This window comes from Ovis aries, chromosome 1, assembly GCF_016772045.2.
Source record: "Ovis aries strain OAR_USU_Benz2616 breed Rambouillet chromosome 1, ARS-UI_Ramb_v3.0, whole genome shotgun sequence".
Lineage (NCBI taxonomy): Eukaryota > Metazoa > Chordata > Mammalia > Artiodactyla > Bovidae > Ovis > Ovis aries.
This window is the reverse complement of record NC_056054.1, coordinates 259,468,173-259,488,683: the sequence shown is the minus strand read 5'-3', so window position 1 is coordinate 259,488,683 and position 20,511 is coordinate 259,468,173. Positions and strand designations below refer to the sequence as shown.

Genomic DNA, 20,511 nt, shown 5'->3' with positions numbered 1-20,511 from the left:
CTGGAGGACTGAATGGTGGAAATCATTGCCACAGAACAGAATATAGAAAAAGAATGAAAAAAAAGAAGAAGAAGAAGACAGCCTAAGAGACCTCTGGGACATTAAATCTGCCAACATTTGTATTATAGGGGTCCCAGAAGGAGAAGAAAGAGAGAATGGACCTGAAAAATATTTGAAGAGATAATAGGTGAAAATGTCCCAAACATGGGAAAGAAAATAGTCAATCAAGTCCAGAAAGCACAGAGACTCCCAGGTAGGGTAAACCCAAGGAGCAACACATAAGACACACAGTAGTCAAACTGACAAAAATTAAAGACAAAAATAAAATATTAAAAACAATTTAAACCCAAAAGAATGATTCTTTTAGCACATGGCATGGACACTTATGAATAATGACATGTGAAGCTAAGAGTATTCACAGTTCATTCAAAGCTACCTTGAAGGTATAGCCCTGAAACTCCTTCCTTATGCTGTGTTAACACAAAACCCCAACCTCGGTGACTTAGGACAGTCAGTTCTTGCTTTTGTTGCCTATTAGCAGCTGCAGATCCACTTTGAGTCTTCCTGTCCCATTGTCTACACTTGGTGACTGCAGACATGAAATTAAAAGATACTTACTCCTTGGAAGAAGAGTTATGACCAACCTAGATAGCATATTGAAAAGCAGAGACATTACTTTGCCCACTAAGGTCCATCTAGTCAAGGCTATGGTTTTTCCTGTGGTTATGTATGAATGTGAGAGTTGGACTGTGAAGAAGGCTGAGCGCTGAAGAATTGATGCTTTTGAACTGTGGTGTTGGAGAAGACTCTTGAGAGTCCCTTGGACTGCAAGGAGATCTAACCAGTCCATTCTGAAGGAGATCAGCCCTGGGATTTCTTTGGAAGGAATGATGCTGAAGCTGAAACTCCAGTACAAAGAGTTGACTCATTGGAAGAAACTCTGATGCTGGGAGGGATTGGGGGCAGGAGGAGAAGGGGACGACAGAGGATGAGATGGCTGGATGGCATCACTGACTCGATGGATGTGAGTCTGAGTGAACTCCGGGAGTTGGTGATGGACAGGGAGGCCTGGTGTGCTGCGATTCATGGGGTCACAAAGAATCAGACACGACTGAGCGACTGGACTGAACTGATATCTTCTGTTGGTTCTGTTTCTCAGAGAACTCTGACTAATAGAGTGCAGGGGCAGAAGATATAAAGAAGACCCTGGAGAAACTAGGAAGAATGAGGTTACAGAAGAAATGAAGGTTTTGTTTACTCCTTTGGAGCTTTCCTGTGCTTAATTTAATTCAGTTTATTTATACATTTGTAATATTCTAAATCTATGGCATATGGCATACACACTTATAAATAATGATATTAAAAGCTGAAAATATTCACAGTTCGCTGAAAGCTATCTTGAGAATGTAGCACTAAAACTCCTTCCTCCCCTTGGACCTGAACCTCTGCCACATAGACAGAGCTAAGTTTGTGAAAGGTGTTTGTATCCTGTGAGGTTTGTCACCAACTCCTGCAATGCTCCATAAGCTGGACCAGTATATGAGGGACTCAAAGCCTTTTTTCTCTTTGGTTCAATTAAATGGCCAGTCTTTGAAATACCATCATCTCTGGACGCCACAGCAGAACTGGGCATGAAGGAATTCCTTGGGGGACAGAGACAGTGTCTTGCTTCTCCTTTTTTGCCCCCAGAGATAACACAGAAACCACAAAACAAAACAAACTCCCCCCGCCCCAACTTATTCCTATCGAAGCAATTCTGTTCAATTAGCCTAGATTTTCTAGGATGAAGTACAGAGCAGCCTCTCTGAAGAGAGCTCATTTGGTGACATCGTTTATGCTTTCACAGTGGAGGAGAGAACAAGCCTGGGGCACTTTCCCTAAGAGGAATGCCTCCTCACCTAGCAGCCCACACCTTTCCCCAGCGAGCTTGGTGCATGCCAAGTTGCTTCAGTCGTGTCCAACTCTTTGTGACCCTACAGCCTGTAGCCTGCCAGGCTCCTCTATCCATGGGGTTCTCCAGGCAAGAATACTGGAGTGGGTTACCATAGCCTTCTCCAGGGATCTCCTGACCCAGGGTTTGAACCTGTGTCTCCTATGTCTCCTGTATTAGCAGGTAGATTCTCTACCACTAGCACCACCTGGGAAGCCCTAATGGCTATTTCCCAAAATATTGTGTGAGGGATTAATTTTTGACATAGTGAGGCTCCTAGGGAAAGGACCTACTTGGGAATCCAGGTCAGTAAGTGTGACGGGGATGGAGGCATACTTCCCCAGATCTAGAGATGGGGAAGTAGAGAGAAGTTGTGTGTGTGGTGTTGTGGAGGATTCCTGCTTTCTTTTGGCTTCCACTTCTTGAGGATGTCCTTAGGTCACTTTTTCCAAGGAGACCCCACTCCGTTGCCAGGTGTCAGCAACTCCTACTTTGTAGCTGCATTCGAGAAGGACCTGACATCACCCCTGGCTTACAGCATAGAGGCTCATCATGGTCCTGGGCACCCAAGACACTGATGAGGAAGCCAGGCATGAGCCTCAGTAGCTAGGACAGTGGCCATGTGGCAGAGACCAGCAACATGGGTTGCCTGGTCCATGCATCACCACAGAGCCATTGCTTGTGCCAGCACCTTTGGCAAGAAGAATCTGCAGGCCACCCTGAGACCCTGTCAGATAAACACAGGTCTGTAGGGTGGAGCTAAATTTTCAGAAACTACTCAGATAAGAACTTAAAGGGAAATGAAGACTGAACTGTCCATACCATCTCCACAGTCCTACTCTGGCTCAGGGCCTGAGAAAACCCTGCTGTAGCTGCCTCCTCAGACCTCACTCTGCTGTGGTCCTGGAGGCTGAGTGTATGGAGAGTAGCCTGATGGAGGCAAAAGCTCAACCATGGATTTGATCACCACCGTCATCCAGTCTTAATCAGGGCACTTAAATCTCTTGGGAATCATGAAACATAGAAATGACAGGGACATGTGGAGAGCTATTTGAAAGCTATCTTTAGAAGAGAGATTTTATATCAACTGCTTAAATTGCTAGTCACCTTGTCATTTCTTGGATTTGATTTCTATATACTTCAAAGGAAAGGATACTAATGAAATACATGACAGGACTTTTTTTTCTGGGCCCATTTTTGCTTACTGTAACCACAAAGTCAATAAATTATACTTAAAAAAACCTTAATCAAGTAGCTTGATATCTGGTTGCTTGCACAGAAATAATTGTTCTGTTACAACAGCTCCAGCCAGTTACTTCCCATAACTGCTACGGTCTAGTCAAGGCTATGGTTTTTCCTGTGGTCATGTATGGATGTGAGAGTTGGACTGTGAAGAAGGCTGAGCACCGGAGAATTGATGCTTTTGAACTGTGGTGTTGGAGAAGACTCTTGAGAGTCCCTTGGACTGCAAGGAGATCCAACCAGTCCATTCTGAAGGAGATCAACCCTGGGATTTCTTTGGAAGGAATGATGCTAAAGCTGAAGCTCCAGTACTTTGGCCACCTCATGCGAAGAGTTGACTCATTGGAAAAGACTTTGGCCACCTCATGCGAAGAGTTGACTCATTGGAAAAGACTCTGATGCTGGGAGGCATTGGGGGCAGGAGGAGAAGGGGACGACTGAGGATGAGATGGCTGGATGGCATCACTGACTCGATGGACATGAGTCTGAGTGAACTCCGGGAGATGGTGATGGACAGGGAGGCCTGGCATGCTGCAATTCATGGGGTCGCAAAGAGTTGGACACGACTGAGTGACTGAACTGAACTGAACTGAACTGAACATAATGTTTGTCTTGTTCATAAAATACCTAGTGGTGATTTTCTTATTTACATTTTTATATATGTGGTAGCTGTTAATGTGTTATATCTAAAACTCATCACCTACTTGCCTAGTCTAAGTATCAATATTATTTTTCAATTTTGTTGTTCTTCAGTTGCAAACTCATGTCCGACTCTCTGCAACCTCAAGGACTGCAACATTCCAAGCTTCCTGTCCTTCACTATCTCCTGGAGTTTGCTCAGAGTGATGCCATGCAACCGTCTCATTCTCTGTCATTCCCTTCTCCTCCCTTCAATCTTTCCCAGCATCAAGGTCTTTTGCAATGAGTTGGCTCTGAATATCAGGTGGCCAAAGTATTGGAGCTTCAGCCTCAGCATCAGTCCTTCCAATGAATATTGAGGATTGATTTCTTTTGTTATTGATTGGTTAGATTGCCTTGCAGTCCTAGGGACTCTCAAGAGTCTTCTCTAGCATTGTAGTTCGAAAACATCAGTTCTTTGACCCTCGGCCTTTATGGTCCAACTCTCACATCCGTACATGACTACTGGAAAAACCCTAGGTTGACAATATGGACCTTTGTTGGCAAAGTAATATCTCTACTTTTTAATATGTTGTCTAGGTTGGTCATAGCTTTTCTTCCAAGGAACAAGCATCTTTTAATTTCATGGCTGCAGTCACCATCTGCAGTGATTTTGGAGCCCAAGAAAATAAAGTCTGTCACTGTTGCCATTGTTTCCCCATCTATTTGCTGTGAAGTGATGAAACCGGATGCCATGATGTTAGTTTTTTGAATGTTGAGTTTTAACCCAACTTTTTCACTCTCATTTTTCACTTTCATCAAGAGGCTCTTTAGTTCCTCTTCGCTGTCTGCCATAAGGGTGGTGTAATCTGTATATCTGAGGTCATTGATATTTCTCTTGACAGTCTTGATTCCAGCTTGTGCTTCCTCCAGCCCAGCATTTCACACAATGAACTCTGCATAGAAATTTTATAGGCAGAGTGACAATATACAGCCTTGACGTACTCCTTTCCCAATTTGGATCCAGTCCATTGTTCCATGTTGGATTCTAACTATTGCTTCTTCAGGTGCATACAGATTTCTCAGGAGGCAGGTAAGGTAGTCTGGTATTCCCATCTCTTGAAGAATTTTCCACAGTTTGTTGTGAGCCACATGTCAAAGGCTTTAGCATAATCAATTCAGCAGCAGTAGATGTTTTTCTGGAATTCCCTTACTTTTTCTATGATCCACTAGATGTTGGCAATTTGGTCTCTGGTTCCTCTGCCTTTTCTAAACACAGCTTGTACATCTGGAATTTCTTTGTTCAAGTACTGCTGAAGCCTAACTTGTAGGATTTTGAGCCTTACCTTGCTAACATGTGAAATGAGTGCAATTGTACATGGTTTGAACATTTTTTGGCATTACCTTTCTTTAAGATTAAAAGGAAAACTGGCCTTTTCCAGTTCTGTGACTACTGCTGAGATTTCCAAAAATGCTAGCATATTGAGTGCAGCACTTAAACAGTGTTATCTTTTAGGAGTTGAAAGAACTCAACTGGAATTCCATCACCTCCACTAGCTTTGTTTATAGTGATGCTTCCTAGGGCCCACTTGACTTTGTACTCCAGGATGTCTGATGCTAGATAAGTGATCACACCATCATGGTCATCTGGGTCATTAAGACCTTTTTTGTTGTATAGTTCTGTGTATTCTTGCCACCTCTTCTTAGTATCTTCTGCTTCTGTTAGGTCCTTGCTGTTTCTGTCCTGTGTTGTGCCCATCTTCTAATGAAATGTTTCCTTGGTGTCCCTAATTTTTTGAAGAGATCTCTAGTCTTTCCCATTCTGTTTTTTTTCTCTTTTTCTTTACATTTTTTCATTTCAGAAGGCTTTCTTATCTCTTCTTGCTGTTCTTTGGAACTCTGCATTCAGTTGGGTATATCTTTCCTTTTCTCCTTTGCTTTTCACTTCTCTTCTTTTCCTCAGCTATTTGTAAGGCTTCCTCAGACAACCATTTTGCCTTTTTGCAGTTCTTTTTCTTGGGGATGGTCTTGATTCCTGTCTCCTGTTATGAACCTCCACCCATAGTTCTTCAGGCACTCCGTCTATAGATCTAATCCCTTGAATCCATTTCTCACTTCCACTATATAATCATAAGGGATTTGTTGTAGGTCATACTGAATGACCTAGTGGTTTTACCTACTTTCTTCAGTTTAAGTCTGAATTTGGCAATAAAGAGTTCATGATCTGAGCCACAGTCAGTTCCTGGTCTTGTTTCTGCTGACTGTATAGAGCTTCTCCATCTTTGGCTGCAAAGAATATGATCAATCTGATTTCAGTACTGATTATCTGGTGATGTCCATGTGTAGAGTCTTCTCTTGTTTGTTGGAAGAGGGTGTTTGCTATGACCAGTGCCTTCTCTTGGCAAAACTCTGTTAGCCTTTGCCCTGCTTTGTTTTTATTCCAAGGTCAAACCTGTTACTCCAGGTATCTCTTGACTTCCTACTGTTGCATTCCAGTCCCCTATGATGAAAAGGGCTTCTTTTTTTGGTGTTAGTTCTAGAAGGTCTTGTAGGTTTTCATAGAACCATTCAACTTCATCTTCTCGACATTAGTGATTGGCCCATATCTTGGATTACTGTGACACTGAATGGTTTGCCTTGGCAATGAACCAAGATCATTCTGTTGTTTTTGAGAATGCACCCAAGTACTACATTTTGGACTCTTTTTGTTGACAAGAGGGCTACTCCATTTTGCCTAAGGGATTCTTGCCTTAGACATATCTTAGTAATAGATCTTATTACTTATATCTTAGTAATGGATATAATGGTCATGTGAATTAAATTTGCATATTTCCATCCATTTTAGTTCATTGATTCCTAATATCTCACGTTCACTCTTGGGTGGTTGACAGTGGGCCTGGTTGACCACTTCCAATTTACATTGATTCATGGACCTAACATTCCAGTCCTGTGCAATATTGTTCTTTACAGCATTGGATTTTACATTCACCACCAGATACATCCGCAACTGGGTGTCATTTCCTCTTTGCTTCAGCCTCTTCATTCCTTCTGTAGCTATGTCTTTGCTCTTCCCCAGTAGCATATTGGACATCTACTGACCTAGGAAGTTCATATTTCAGTCTCGTATCTTTTTGCCTTTTCATACTGTTCATAGGGTTCTCAAGGAAAGGGGGCTGAAAAGGTTTGCCATCTCCTTCTCAAGTGGACCACATTTTGTCAGAAATCTCCACCTTTCCAAAGATGGTGTAGTAGAAGGATGTGCCCTCATCCTCTCCTATGAGTGTTCTTGGAGTCTCTGGCAGAGGCATGGGTCAACAGTGGCATGCTGGCATAAGTCCTTTTGGAGGTGGTTGTGTGGTCGCCTTTTCAATACTTGAACTGCATTTTTCGCTAACCATTATTCCAGTTTCTAAATTTTCTTTTTTGCTATTTCTTATCTGTTTTCAAACATACGCACTGAATTCTTAATTTTGGTAATTATATTTGTTTCAATTTTAAAATTGACATTCAACTCTTTATAGAATCTAGTTCTCTCATTGTGTCATTTATTTACTTGAACATATCATAGTTACTTAAAAATCCATGTCCAACAATTCCAATAGGTGGATCACATACGGATTTGTTTCTTGTTGTTGTTGTTTGTTTTTGGTCATTTTGTCTTGTCTCTTGGCATACCTGGTCATTTTTGAAGGAATACTGGAGAATCAATATATGTAAAATAGTGCAGACATGTTGGATGATATTATGTTCCTCTCGAGAGGATATGATTTTTTTTGTGGCTGGTAGTAGTTGCAGATCCCCTTAATACAGTTAGGACTGATATAGTTAAGGCTAGGTTTCTGAGGACTGGTCTGTTTCGTTTGCTTTTATTTCCAGTGTTCAGGGTATTCAGCTGAAGACTTTCATTATTTACCTAGACCCCTCCTCAGCTTTGTGAATCTGCTGAAAGCCCTGCCTCTTAGCAGCTACTTTCTCCTGAATGTCTTGCCCTTGAGCTTCTTAGGATTCAGCAAGTGCCTTAGGTTAAAACCCATTCAGAATGTGAGACTTACTTTTCTTTTGTTCCCTTTTCACTGGAGAATTTGCCCCTCAAGTCCTGGCTGCCTTTGTAGCTCTAGGTTTTTGCCTTCCAAACCCAGTGAAACTGTTGCAAGCTCTGGCCACAACAGTCTGCTTCTGCCGGTGCCCCAGAGGAAAATGCAGTGGGAAGTGCTCACCTCCATGTATTTCCCTTCTTTTAGGTTCTGGCCCCTCAAGTGCTGCCTACTTTTGTTCACCTTGACTGATCTCTGATATCTTCAGAGAGTTGTTTTAAAAAACTTATTCACACTTTACATTGTTTAAATTTTGCAGTGTTCTCTGTACAGCTGTTGAAGGTGGGTGATTTAGTGTGGTATAAATTTACTTCATCAGAGTTGAAAGTGTGTGTTAGTTGCTCAGTCGTGTCCGACTCTTTGCGACTTCATGAACTGTAGCCCGCCAGGCTCCTCCATCCATGGGATTTTCCAGGCAAGAATACTGGAGTGGGTTGCCATTTCCTTCTCCAGGGGACCTTCCTGACCCCCAGTCTCCCACACTGAAGCAGACACTTTACTGTCTGAGCCCCCAGGGAATCCCATCACAGTTGAAAGCTGAGGTCTCAGTCTTGAGTTTTTGTCATGATCACATTTTCCCCCTAGATATTCTATTTGGTTGTTTTTCAAATCAGCATCATCTCTTTTTTTTTGGTTGGGGGGGGGGGGATAGTATTCTGTTTCTGTTTCATGTTTTCTATTCTTTATTGTTCTAATCACTTGAAATACATTCATTTTATAGTTTGTATCCTATTAAGTTACCTGAAATTCTCAGGGATTTAATTTTATTATATATCATCTGCTGACTCAGTTTGCATTTGCTTCTGAGAACCAACTTTTATGTTAATTTCTTGGGTTGAGATGTCTTAAAGCCATAGAGCCATAGAGCATATTTGAGTTCCAAATGTAAGTGAGCAGACACATAGTTAAAAAATATGAAGGGAAATATTTTTTTCCTCCACTCAAAGTTCGGATCTGTACAGATAAGCTTATGATTTTGTTTACTTGTGAATGAATGTTTCTTGGATTATATTTTCTCTTAAGATACGGACCATATATGGGATTCTGACTTTATACATTTCTGTTAGTTCCTACTCTCCACATTACATGGGCTCAAGGTCTTGGCTCTGTGGGTTCTGAGTTCCTTGGGCTGCTGAGAAATCAGCACCTATTGCTCGCTCTGATTTTCAGTTTTCTTTGTGCCTAATCCCCAAGGATTTGCCTCATTTTCTTGTGGACTCAGCTGTTTATATATGAAGACACTCATATACTTTATTCAGCATTTTTAAGTGTTTTTTTAGACAAAGGTTTTCTAGTTGTTTCAGTTCAGTTCAGTCTCTCAGTTGTGTCCAACTCTTTGCGACCCCTTGAATCGCAGCACGCCAGGCCTCCCTGTTCATCACCATCTCCCGGAGTTCACTCAGACTCATGTCCATCGAGTCCGTGATGCCATCCAGCCATCTCATCCTGGGTCGTCCCCTTCTCCTGCCCCCAATCCCTCCCAGCATCAGAGTCTTTTCCAATGAGTCAACTCTTCGCATGAGGTGACCAAAGTACTGGAGTTTCAGCTTCAGCATCATTCTTTCCAAAGAAATCCCAGGGTTGATCTCCTTCAGAATGGACTGGTTGGATCTCCTTGCATTCCAAAGGACTCTCAAGAGTCTTCTCCAACACCACAGTTCAAAAGCATCAATTCTTTGACGCTCAGCCTTCTTCACAGTCCAACTCTCACATCCACACATGACCACAGGAAAAACCATAGCCTTGACTAGATGGACCTTAGTTGGCAAAGTAATGTCTCTGCTTTTGAATATGCTATCATAATTTCAGAAATGAAATTTTCACTGACATAATTTACACTGCTTGTTTACTTAAATGTTATCTATTATTAAATACCATCATCAACATTTTTCCCACAGGTATATAAAATGTGAACAATTGGATTATAATATTTAATATATATAGTATATTTTGAATATATAAGATATATATACCATGTAATACATTGTATATAGTATATAATAGATTATAAAGCTTTATGATAACTGCTCTGTGAACTGGGTATAAAAGCATGATAAAATCTGGCCTATTGAAATAGTTGAAAGTACATCACACTCTTTCAGCTACATGTTTCCCTGTATCTGTTTTGAAACTTTGATTTTCTCAGTGAGATTAAACAATGCTGTGGCTTTGAAGCTTTCAAACATTGAAAGATATATCTCTGGGAATGTATATTTATGTGTGAATCACTTATATATTACTTATATTTGGATTTTAAAATTTTATATTTGCATTAATTTGAATATCCTTTTATTCCTTCTGTAGGAAGATACTTCATCGAGATTTGAAGTCAAAGAATATATTTCTGAAAAATAATAAACTTAAAATTGGTAAGATTTTAAAATATGTATTCCATGAAAGAATGTACTTTATTATTATTATTTTATTATTATATATCAAATTGTAATATAAAGTAACTAAAAGTGGTAGAATAATCATTGGTTTATTCAAACTTCTTAAATTTTTGTGCTTGATTGGTTGTGCCCAACAACAACAGCAAAAAGACCAATTGTTTCTGATTATCTGATAGAAACTGAGGTATAAAACGTTTGCTATTTATTAGATCCAACAAATGTCTTTTGAGTTCCTATTCCATGCCAAGCACTAACCATTAACAAATGATTAGACTTGTTTGATTACGATAGGTTTCCTACTCCCACATTTATTTTATCATAAGCAATTAGGAGTTATCACAGATTATTAAAGTGTTGATATAGCGAGTTCTCCTTTAGAACTGTATCTATACTCCTAACAGTCACAGAATTGTTTGATCTTCATGTAAGATGTTCTTAGAGGGGAAGACATAAAACCATAAACAAATTAGGCAATTATACTGAAACTGGTGGATTTTATAGTCATGTTCTTGAAAAGTCTCAGCTTTTTATTTAAAATTTCTTCTTTATTATAAATGAAGAACAAATTCCCCCCTCACTCAGATAAAATTACAAATCATATATTCAGTGCTTTCAGAATCATTCTGTTTGTTGTTACTCAAACTTGAAATATCTTTTTGTTTCAAGTTGTTTGTTTTCCCTAATACCAGGAGAAAAAAGCAGTTTTAGCTTACATAATTCACTTTCCTATCATCAAACTCTTCTTTCTTCTATAAGGCTTTTATTTTTAAACCTTTTACCAATATTATATAATTTAAAATGTATAACTTTTTCTTCAACATGGTATGAATGATTGTGTATTAAAATTGTCAAATTAGACACACTGTTGTTAATTTCCAGTACAGTACTGGTTTTCATGTTTTAAGTATTCATAGAAGTTAATTATTATTTCAAGGGGATTTTGGAGTTTCTCGACTCCTAATGGGATCCTGTGATCTAGCCACCACTTTAACTGGAACTCCCCATTATATGAGCCCGGAAGTTCTGAAACACCAAGGCTATGACACAAAGTCGGATATCTGGTGAGTGGGCATGGGCCAGTCCAGGCATCTTATTCATTTTGCTACCTTGAGATATGGTGCATTTTGTTTTTAGGCTCATTTACTTACTACATCCACTCATTTATCCTTTTTAAATGTTAGCTATTCTGTGAATAGTGTAAAGAAGATCTTTTAGGTTGGAAATGTGATACATTCATTAAATTGATTTCAAAAATTCTCTTTATTCAGATTAACTGGTTGATTTAGATTTTTTCTTCTTGAACCACAAGGGAAAGTTCCTGATATACCATAAACATTAAATTTTGATACAGTTCTGCTAGCCTATTACATAAAACATTTGTAATTCTAATCACTCTGCCTTTTTGTTTTTTTTTTTAAGGTTAACTTCCACCTCTGTGGGGAATATATAGCTTTCTTTTATTTTTTGTCTTCTTATTGCCTTTAAGAATTTTTATTAAAGGTATTCGCTTTAAGGATACTTAAATTTTAAAAATTCTGGGTTTTCAGTGATAGCTACATCTGAGATTTCTCAGCTTCTTAGAGCTCTGTTCCAAAAGGATTTCTCCTTCCTCATCATGGAACCAGATTAAATCTCAGTACAAGAAACCAAGTGGAAAATTGTATTCTATTGTTAGCAATAGATCCTACTTGGGAAAATTTCCTTTCCTTTGAAGAAGAATCTTATATAATTTTCAACTTGTTAAGGGTTGAAAGGACAATTTAGCTGAGAGCTTGTTAATTAAGTAAATAATTATTGTATGCAAATCAACTAAAGTAGTTCAGAGCTATCAGCAGTGTTAAAGATTGTGCCTGCTTCATTCTTCTAAAGAAGATAAAGTAGAAAGTTACCTTTTCTCTGGTAGGGAAAAGTAAACACAATAGGGATTATGTGTTGGGATTTTCATCAGGGTTATTACTCCTTTTTTGTTCTTATCTCTCCCAAATGGGAGAGAACACTACTACAGTTAGATCTACCTAGGGCAGATCCCCATCCATCCTGCCCTTTTAGTCATTCTTGAGATTATGCATTTCTAGGTTCTTCAGTGTTTTTTTTTTTCATTGTTAACTGTTTTCTGCCCTGGTGGTCTTTCCCAATTCACCTATTATCTTTCCTCAATCACCTCCTTTCCTTATTTCCTCCAAAAACCAAAACCAGACAAAACCCACAAAGATGTGTTATGAATGAATTTTTAAAAAATTTTGCTTTATTGAACATCTCTTTGCCCATGACTGTGTAATAGCCCTTAGGGTGTAAAATCAAAGGTGATAGGATTCCTCCTCCTCAGGAGAAATTTTCTTGCTCGTTTTGGTGTAATTTTCTCAAGTTAGAGAGAAATCAATCTTGAGCTTTGGAATGAATTCAAGATACATATCTAAATTTCTCTTCATATTTATTATTATTATGGTCAGTTAAAAATAAACAAATATAAAATATATTCATGATTATAGTTACATGGTATCTCAGGAAGATATTACATCATGTCATTTGAATGAAGAATAGATTCATTTTATGTAGCTCATTATTTAAGTCTTTAGAATTACATATAGCAGGAAAACTGTATGTAATTTTTGACTCCTTTTGACAAGAATCTATATTTGCTTGCCAAATCAGATTGATGTCACCTAGAAAACCGAGTCTATGGAACCCACTTTTGTTTCAGTTGTGTCTGCATTAAACTTTTTTTTTAAAAAACTGCTCCTCATGTTGTATAAAGAATCATAGGAATATCAGACAGTATTGCTATAATATCTTAGGCTTACAAAAATGATATCTGACTCAGGCAAAACTTTAAAAAGCTAACACCTCCCAAATATAGAAATGTAGGAGAAGGTCAACTCTCCTTGCAAAGATTTCTAACTACTCAGCAAATTCTAGCTAAGGATTCATCATCATCCTGACCTCAAATAACCACCATATTATGAATTTATTGATTACCTTGGTTGTATCTGAATCAAATGGGCTTATCTAGTAATGAAATGCAGAGAAGGCAATGGCATCCCACTCCAGTACTCTTGCCTGGAAAATCCATGGACAGAGGAGCCTGGTAGGCTGCAGTCCATGGGGTCGCTAAGAGTTGGACACCACTGAGCGACTTCACTTTCACTTCTCACTTTCATGCATTGGAGAAGGAAATGGCAACCCACTCTAGTGTTCTTGCCTGGAGAATCCCAGGGGCAGGGAAGCCTGGTGGGCTGCCGTCTATGGGGTCGCACAGAGTTGGACACGACTGAAGCGACTTAGCAGCAGCAGCAGTAATAAAATGTCTATTGCTAAACCTAAAGTGGAAAGAATAACAGAGAATTATAAATTATAGTTAAGGATATATAAGTGTGATGAGTAATCTTTGGGAGACACTCCTAGAAAACTTAGATTGAATGAGGTTGAGAATTTTTCCACTGAATCTCAGTTTGTAGCATCTGTTTACTGTGGGATATTTTCTTAGGATTGGAAACACTTATGAATAATTGACAGGTGTTTAGATTCAGTGCTAATGACTGTACATATTTATTTATAATGCTTAAAGAATTGCTATTACTATAATGCTGTTATTTTCATTTGTTAATGTTTGCCCATATGTAACATTATCCTTCTTTTGCAATCTGCCTAAACCTTTCGGGATTCATTTATTTACAGCCATCAAGTACAGGAAGTTTCTTTCTTAAAAGTGAGTCAGGTTACAAAAGTTTATGAATAGTTATTTAGAAAGTTAGGATAATTAGGTTCACTGAGGGCAATACTTTGAAATGACTGATTTGTATAAGCTATTGCTGAACATCTTTCCCCCATAGGAAAAATAAATGTGAGTTGGGTTCCTAGACTAGATCTTTAAATTGGTTTAAACTATGGATAGTGGTAGCAGTTTAGTCGCTAAATTGTGTCCAACTCTTGCAACCTCCATGGATTATAGCCCATTAGGCCTCTCTGTCCATGGGATTTTCCAGGCAAGAATACTGGAATGGGCTGACATTTCCTTTTCCAGGAGATCTTCCTGATCCAGGATTGAACCCACATCTCCTGCATTGCAGGCAGATTCTTTACTGCTGAGTCACCAGGGAAGCCATTAGAATGTGTTGTTTTTGTAAGAGAAACAAATGAAGGACAATGATCATACTGTTGGAATAAGGGTGCAGAAAGGAAACAGACTATTCCTTGTTGGCCTTATTTGTCATGTTGTGAGAGGTCAACCAGATAGCCATACATTCAGTTCAGTTCAGTTCAGTCGCTCAGTCGTATCTGACTCTTTGCGACCCCATGAATCGCAGCATGCCAGGCCTCCCATTCTTTAGGTAATTTAAATGGAGGTTATGATTGTAGGGATGTAGGGGTGTCAGAGCATTATGGGGTACCCTCAAAGTTTTGTTCAGGGGTCTGATCTGATAGTTGGCTGGGTGGAGGACACTGGAGGAGTCCAGTTCACACTCAACATTAGAGTCAGACTGTAATGATCTTGGACGGAAATGTTAGACAAGGCTTAGCTTCAGGTGGAAGACAATAGAGAGGAACCAACAGCTGTCTGCCCTGCCAAGACTAAGTATCTTCCCAGAAGAGCATTCCTATAGTGAACAGGAGAAGTGGGGAGGGAGGATTTAGGAAAGGGAGAAATAGGCAAACCTGACAGCACATTCTGTAGCTGATGTGGGGCCTCCAAGTGGCTGGCAGCCAGCAGCACCATCAGCTGCCTCTCCGGAAGGAAGCTCTAGGGCAGAGAGCCCATTTCTCTCACCTGCTATGGTCTGGTCACTTCTTGTTTGAGTTCAGAGCAGGTTGTTGGGCAGCTTAACCTTCTTGGGGAATGGTCCTTCTTGGCAAGTGAGCACACCATGTGGTTCACTCAGCAGAAGCTGAGTAGGGGAACACTTCACTTAGAGGCAGTAAATTTGAGTATTAATACAGTTTTTCATGATGAGCATGCAAAGACTGATACAAACTCTGCAGATAATGTCAGTCTAGCCTGGTGGATTTTTTTAAAGAACTTAATACAACAACAACAAAAGAACCAGGAATAGCTACCCTCTGTAGAGTGCTTTCTCTATGATTGACATATAATGTGCTAAGTGTTTCATGTAGTACCTATCTAAGTGTATTTGTTCCTACAAAAAAAAAAATCACACTATGTATAATTTTATGAACTTCTTTTTCTCACTCAGGAAAGTGTTGCTCTGTATCAGCAAAATGTATCTATGTATCATCTAGATGTTTGCATAATATTCTATCCCTGAATACAACAGTTTTTCAGTCAAGGCCTTAACAATTTCTCTGAAGATTTTTTTCTTTTTCTTTCTGCATTTTTACCCTGATGAATCTCAGTGTAGCTTTGCATTTATCCTACCTGGAGTTAGTTGAGATTCTTGGACATGTAAATGAACTTATTTCAGAATAGATGCATGCATATGTACGGCTGAGTCCCTTTGCTGTTCATCTGAAACTATCACAACATTGTTGCTGGCTATAAAACAAACAAACAAAAGACATTTCATCAGACGTTACCAGATTTGGAAAAGGAGGCTTTCAGCTCTTCCTTTTTTGAATACTTTTTCTCCTCTTTTCCCTCTTAGCTGTCTTTCTGTTCTTCCCACTATGTGTATGCTGATATATTTCTGGGTTTCCTACCTGCTCTGATGCAATGATAATTTTTCTTCATTTTGCTCTCTATTCTTCAGATTGCATAATATTTTTCAGTCTATCTTGATTCTTTCTTTTGTGACTTAAAATCTACTGTTGAGCCTCGGAGAATTTTTTGTTTTAGTTATTGTACTTTTCAACTCTAGAATTTCTATTTGATTTTTAAAATAATTTCTCTCTCTTCAGTGATAAAACATGGTTCAGTGGAGAAGGGAATGGAAAACCACTTCACTTCACTATTCTTGCCTTGAGAACCTCATGAACAGTATGAAAAGGCAAAATGATATGATACTGAAAGATGAACTCCCTAGGTCAGTAGGTGCCCAGATATGCTACTGGAGAAGGGTGGAGAAATAACTCCAGAAAGAATGAAGAGACAGAGCCAAAGTGAAAACAACGCACAGTTGTGAATGTGACTGGTGATGGAAGTAAAGTCTGATGTTGTAAACAACAGTATTGTATAAGTGGAACCTGGAAATTCGGTCCATGTATCAAGGTAAATTGTAAGTGGTTAACCGGGAGATGGCAAGAGTGAATATTGACATTTTAGGAATCAGTGAACTAAAATGGATGGGAATTGGTGAATTTAATTCAGATGACCATTATATCTACTACTGTGGGCAAGAATCCCTTAGAAGAAATGGAGTAGCCATCATAGTCAACAGAAGAGTCTGAAATGCAGTACTTGGGTGCAATCTCAAAAGTGACCGAATGATCTCTGTTTGTTTCAAAGGCAAACCACTCAATATCACAGTAATCCAAGTCTATGCCCCAACCAATAATGCTGAAGAAGCTGAAGTTGAATGGTTCTGTGAAGACCGACAAGACCATCTAGAACTAACACCAAAAAAAGATATCCTTTTCATCATAGGGGACTGGAATGCAAAAGTAGGAAGTCAAGGGATACCTGGAGTAACAGGCAAGTTTGGCCATGGAGTACAAAATGAAGCAGGGCAAATATTGACAGAGTTTTGCTGAGAGAATGCACTGGTCATAGAAAATACCCTCTTCCAACAACATGAGATGACTATACGCATGGACATCACCAGATGGTCAATACTGAAATCAGATTGATTATATTCTTTGTAGCCAAAGATGGAGAAGCTCTATACAGTCAGCAAAAGAAAAACTGGGAGCTGACCATGGCTCAGATCATGAACTCCTTATTGCCAAATTCAGGCTTAAATTGAAGAAAGTAGGGAAGACCACTAGACCTTTCAGGTATGACCTACATCAAATCCCTTACAATTTTACAGTGAAAGGGAGAAATAGATTCAAGGGATTAGATTTGATAGACAGAATGCCTGAAGAACTATGTACAGAGACTCCTGACTTTGTACAAGAGGCAGTGATCAAGATCATCCCCAGATAAAGAAATGCAATAAGGCAAAATGGTTGTCTGAGGAGGCCTTACAAATAGCTGAGAAAAGAAGAGAAGCTAAAGGCAAAGGAGAAAGGAAAGATATGCCCATTTGAATGTAAAGTTCCAAAGAATAGCAAGGAGAGATAAGAAAGCCTTCTGAGGTGATCAATGCAAAGAAACAGAGGACCCAGAGGGATGGGATGGGGAGGGAGGTGGGAGGGGGGTTCAGGATGGAGAACACATGTACACTAGTGGCGGGTTCATGTCAATGTATGACAAAACCAATACAATATTGTAAAGTAATTAGCCTCCAAAAAATTAATTAATTAATTTTAAAAAAAGAAATAGAGGAAAACAGTAGAATGGGGAAAACTAGAGATCTCTTCAAGAAAATTAGAGATACCAAGGGAACATTTCATGCAAAGATGGGAACAATAAAGGGCAGAAATGGTATGGACCTAACAGAAGCAGAAGATATTAAGAGGTGGCAAGAATACATAGAAGAACTATATAGAAAAGATCTTCATGACCCAGATAACCATGATGGTGTGATCACTTATTTAGCATCAGACATCCTAGAGTGGAAAGTCAAGTGGGCCTTAAAGCATCACTACGAACAAAGATAGTAGATTGATGGAATTCCAACTGAGCTATTTCAAATCCTAAAAGATGAAGATGTGAAAGTGCTGCACTCATTATGCCAGAAAATTTGGAAAACTCAGCAATGGCCACAGGACTAGAAAAGGTCAGTTTTCATTCCAATCCCAAAGAAAGGCAATGCCAAAGAATGTTCAAACTACCGCACAATTGCACTCACTTCACCTGCTAGCAAAGAAATGCTCAAAATTCTCCAAGCCAGGCTTCAACAGTATATGAACTGAGAACTTCCAAATGTTCAAGCTGGCTTTAGAAAAGGCAGAGGAACAAGAGATCAAATTGCCAACATCTGCTGGATCATCGAAAAAGCAAAAGAGTTCTAGAAAGTCATCTATTTCTGCTTTATTGACTACACCAAAGCCTTTGATTGCATAGATCACAACGAACTGTGGAAAATTCTTCAAAGATGGGAATACCAGACCACCTTACCTGCCTCTTGAGAAATCTGTATGCAGGTCAGGAAGCAACAGTTAGAACTGGACTTGGAACACGGACTGGTTCCAAATCAGGAAAGGAGTACATCGAGGCTGTATATTGTCACCTTTTTAATTTAACTTCTATGCAGAGTACGCTATGCAAAATGCCAGGCTGGATGAAGCACAAGCTAGAATCAAGATTGCCGGGAGAAATACCAATAACCTCAGATATGCAAATGACACCACCTTTATGGAAGAAGGAAGAACTGAAGAGCCTCTTGATGAAAGTGAAAGAGGAGAGTGAAAAAGTTGGCTTAAAACTCAACACTCAGAAAATGAAGTCATGGCCTCCGGTCCCATCACTTCATGGCAAATAGATTGGGTAAACAGTGGCAACAGTGGGAGACTTTATTTTTTTGGTCTCCAAAATCATGGCGGATGGTGACTGCACCCATGAAATTAAAAGACATTTGTTCCTTGGAAGAAGACCTGTGACTAACCTAGACAGCATATTAAAAAGCAGAGACATTACCTTGCCGACAAAGGTCTGTCTAGTCAAAGCTAAGGTTTTTCCAGTAGTCATATACGCATGTGATAGTTGGACCATAAAGAAAGCTGAGTGCCGAAGAACTGATGCTTTTGAACTGTAGTGTTGGATAAGACTCTTGAGAGTACCTTGGACTGCAAGGAGACCCAACCAGCCAGTCCTAAAGGAAATCAGTCCTGAATATTCATTGGAAGAACTGATGCTAAAGCTGAAGTTCCAATACTTTGGCCACCTGATGCAAAGAGCCAATTTATTAGAAAAGTCCCTGATACTGGGAAAGATGGAAGGCAGGAGGAGAAGGGGACGACAGAGGATGAGATGGTTGGATGGTATCACTGACTCAATGGACCTGAGTTTTAGCAAGGTCCAGGAGTTGGTGATGGACAAGGAAGCCTGGTGTGCTGTGGTCCATGGGGTCGCCAAGAGTCAGACATGACTGAGCAACTGAACTGAACTGAACTGATAATCTCCATTTCAGATGACATTTTATCATACTTTATTCCTTTAAATACTGTTTCCTTTAGTTCATTGAACATATTTGAAATGGCTACTTGGAAATCCTTGTGTGTTAAGTCTGACATCTGGGCTCTGTTGGGTAGTTCATCTTGCCTGCTGTTTTTCTCCTATATGGGTCATTTTTTTTTCCTATTTATTTGCATGTTTTGTAACTTGTGAAAACTGGACATTTTAATTTTTTAATTTATTTTTATTCATGATCAACTGGGATTTATTCTAGTTTTGCAAGAATAGTTCAACATTCACAAATCAGTCAATGTGAAACACTGCATTTCCAAAATAAGGATAAAAATCATACGATCATCTCAATAGATGCAGATAAATACGCTTGACAAAATTCAACATTCATTTCTAATAAAATCACTCAACACAATGAGTACAGAGGGACCATACTTCAACATAATAAAGGGCTTATATGACAGGTCCACAGCTAACATCGTGTTCATACACAATCGTGGAAAGCTGAAAGATTTTCCTTTATGATCAAGAACAAGACAAAGATGCCCACACTTTTATTGACCAAGGAGTGAAAGACCTGTACACTGAGAACTATGATGTTAATGAAAGGAGTTGAAGAGAAACAAATAGAAAGATATTTTGTGCTCATGGGTTGGAAAAAAATTAATATTTTTAAAATGTCCATCCTACTCAAAGCAATCTACAGATTCAGTGCAGTTGCTATCAAAATTTCATTGGTATTTTTAACATAATAGAACAAAAATTCTAAAATTTGTATTTTCTGTTATCTTGGGGCTTCTCAGGTAGTACGGTGGTTAAGAATCCACCTGCCAATACAGGAGATGCAAGAGACATGGGTTCAGTCCCTGGGCCAGGAAGATCCCCTGCAGAAGGAAATGGCAACCCACTCTAGTATTCTTGCCTGAAACATTCCATGGACAGAGGAGCGTGGCGGGATACCATCCATGGGGTTGCAAAGAGTCAGACATGACTGATCACACACATACACACAGTGTTATTTTATGTAATCATTGTGCATTTATCAATACTAAGAAATTAGCATTGATACATTACTATCAACTAAACTTCATTTGAATGTAAGTCATTTTTTCA

The 20,511-nt window shown here is 39.2% G+C and overlaps 1 protein-coding gene across 15 annotated transcripts in view; it reads left to right on the top strand.

Annotated features, from left to right (window-relative positions):
• NEK11 (NIMA related kinase 11) overlaps positions 1 to 20,511 on the top strand; it is a 281,512-nt gene that overhangs the window by 84,089 nt on the left and 176,912 nt on the right. For all 15 annotated transcript variants that reach the window (XM_060395921.1, XM_042237186.1, XM_042237180.1 and 12 more), the window contains 2 exons: positions 10,189 to 10,253; positions 11,212 to 11,338. In XM_060395921.1, the coding sequence (XP_060251904.1) occupies positions 10,189 to 10,253; positions 11,212 to 11,338 (192 nt within the window). The remainder of the gene's footprint in view (positions 1 to 10,188; positions 10,254 to 11,211; positions 11,339 to 20,511) is intronic.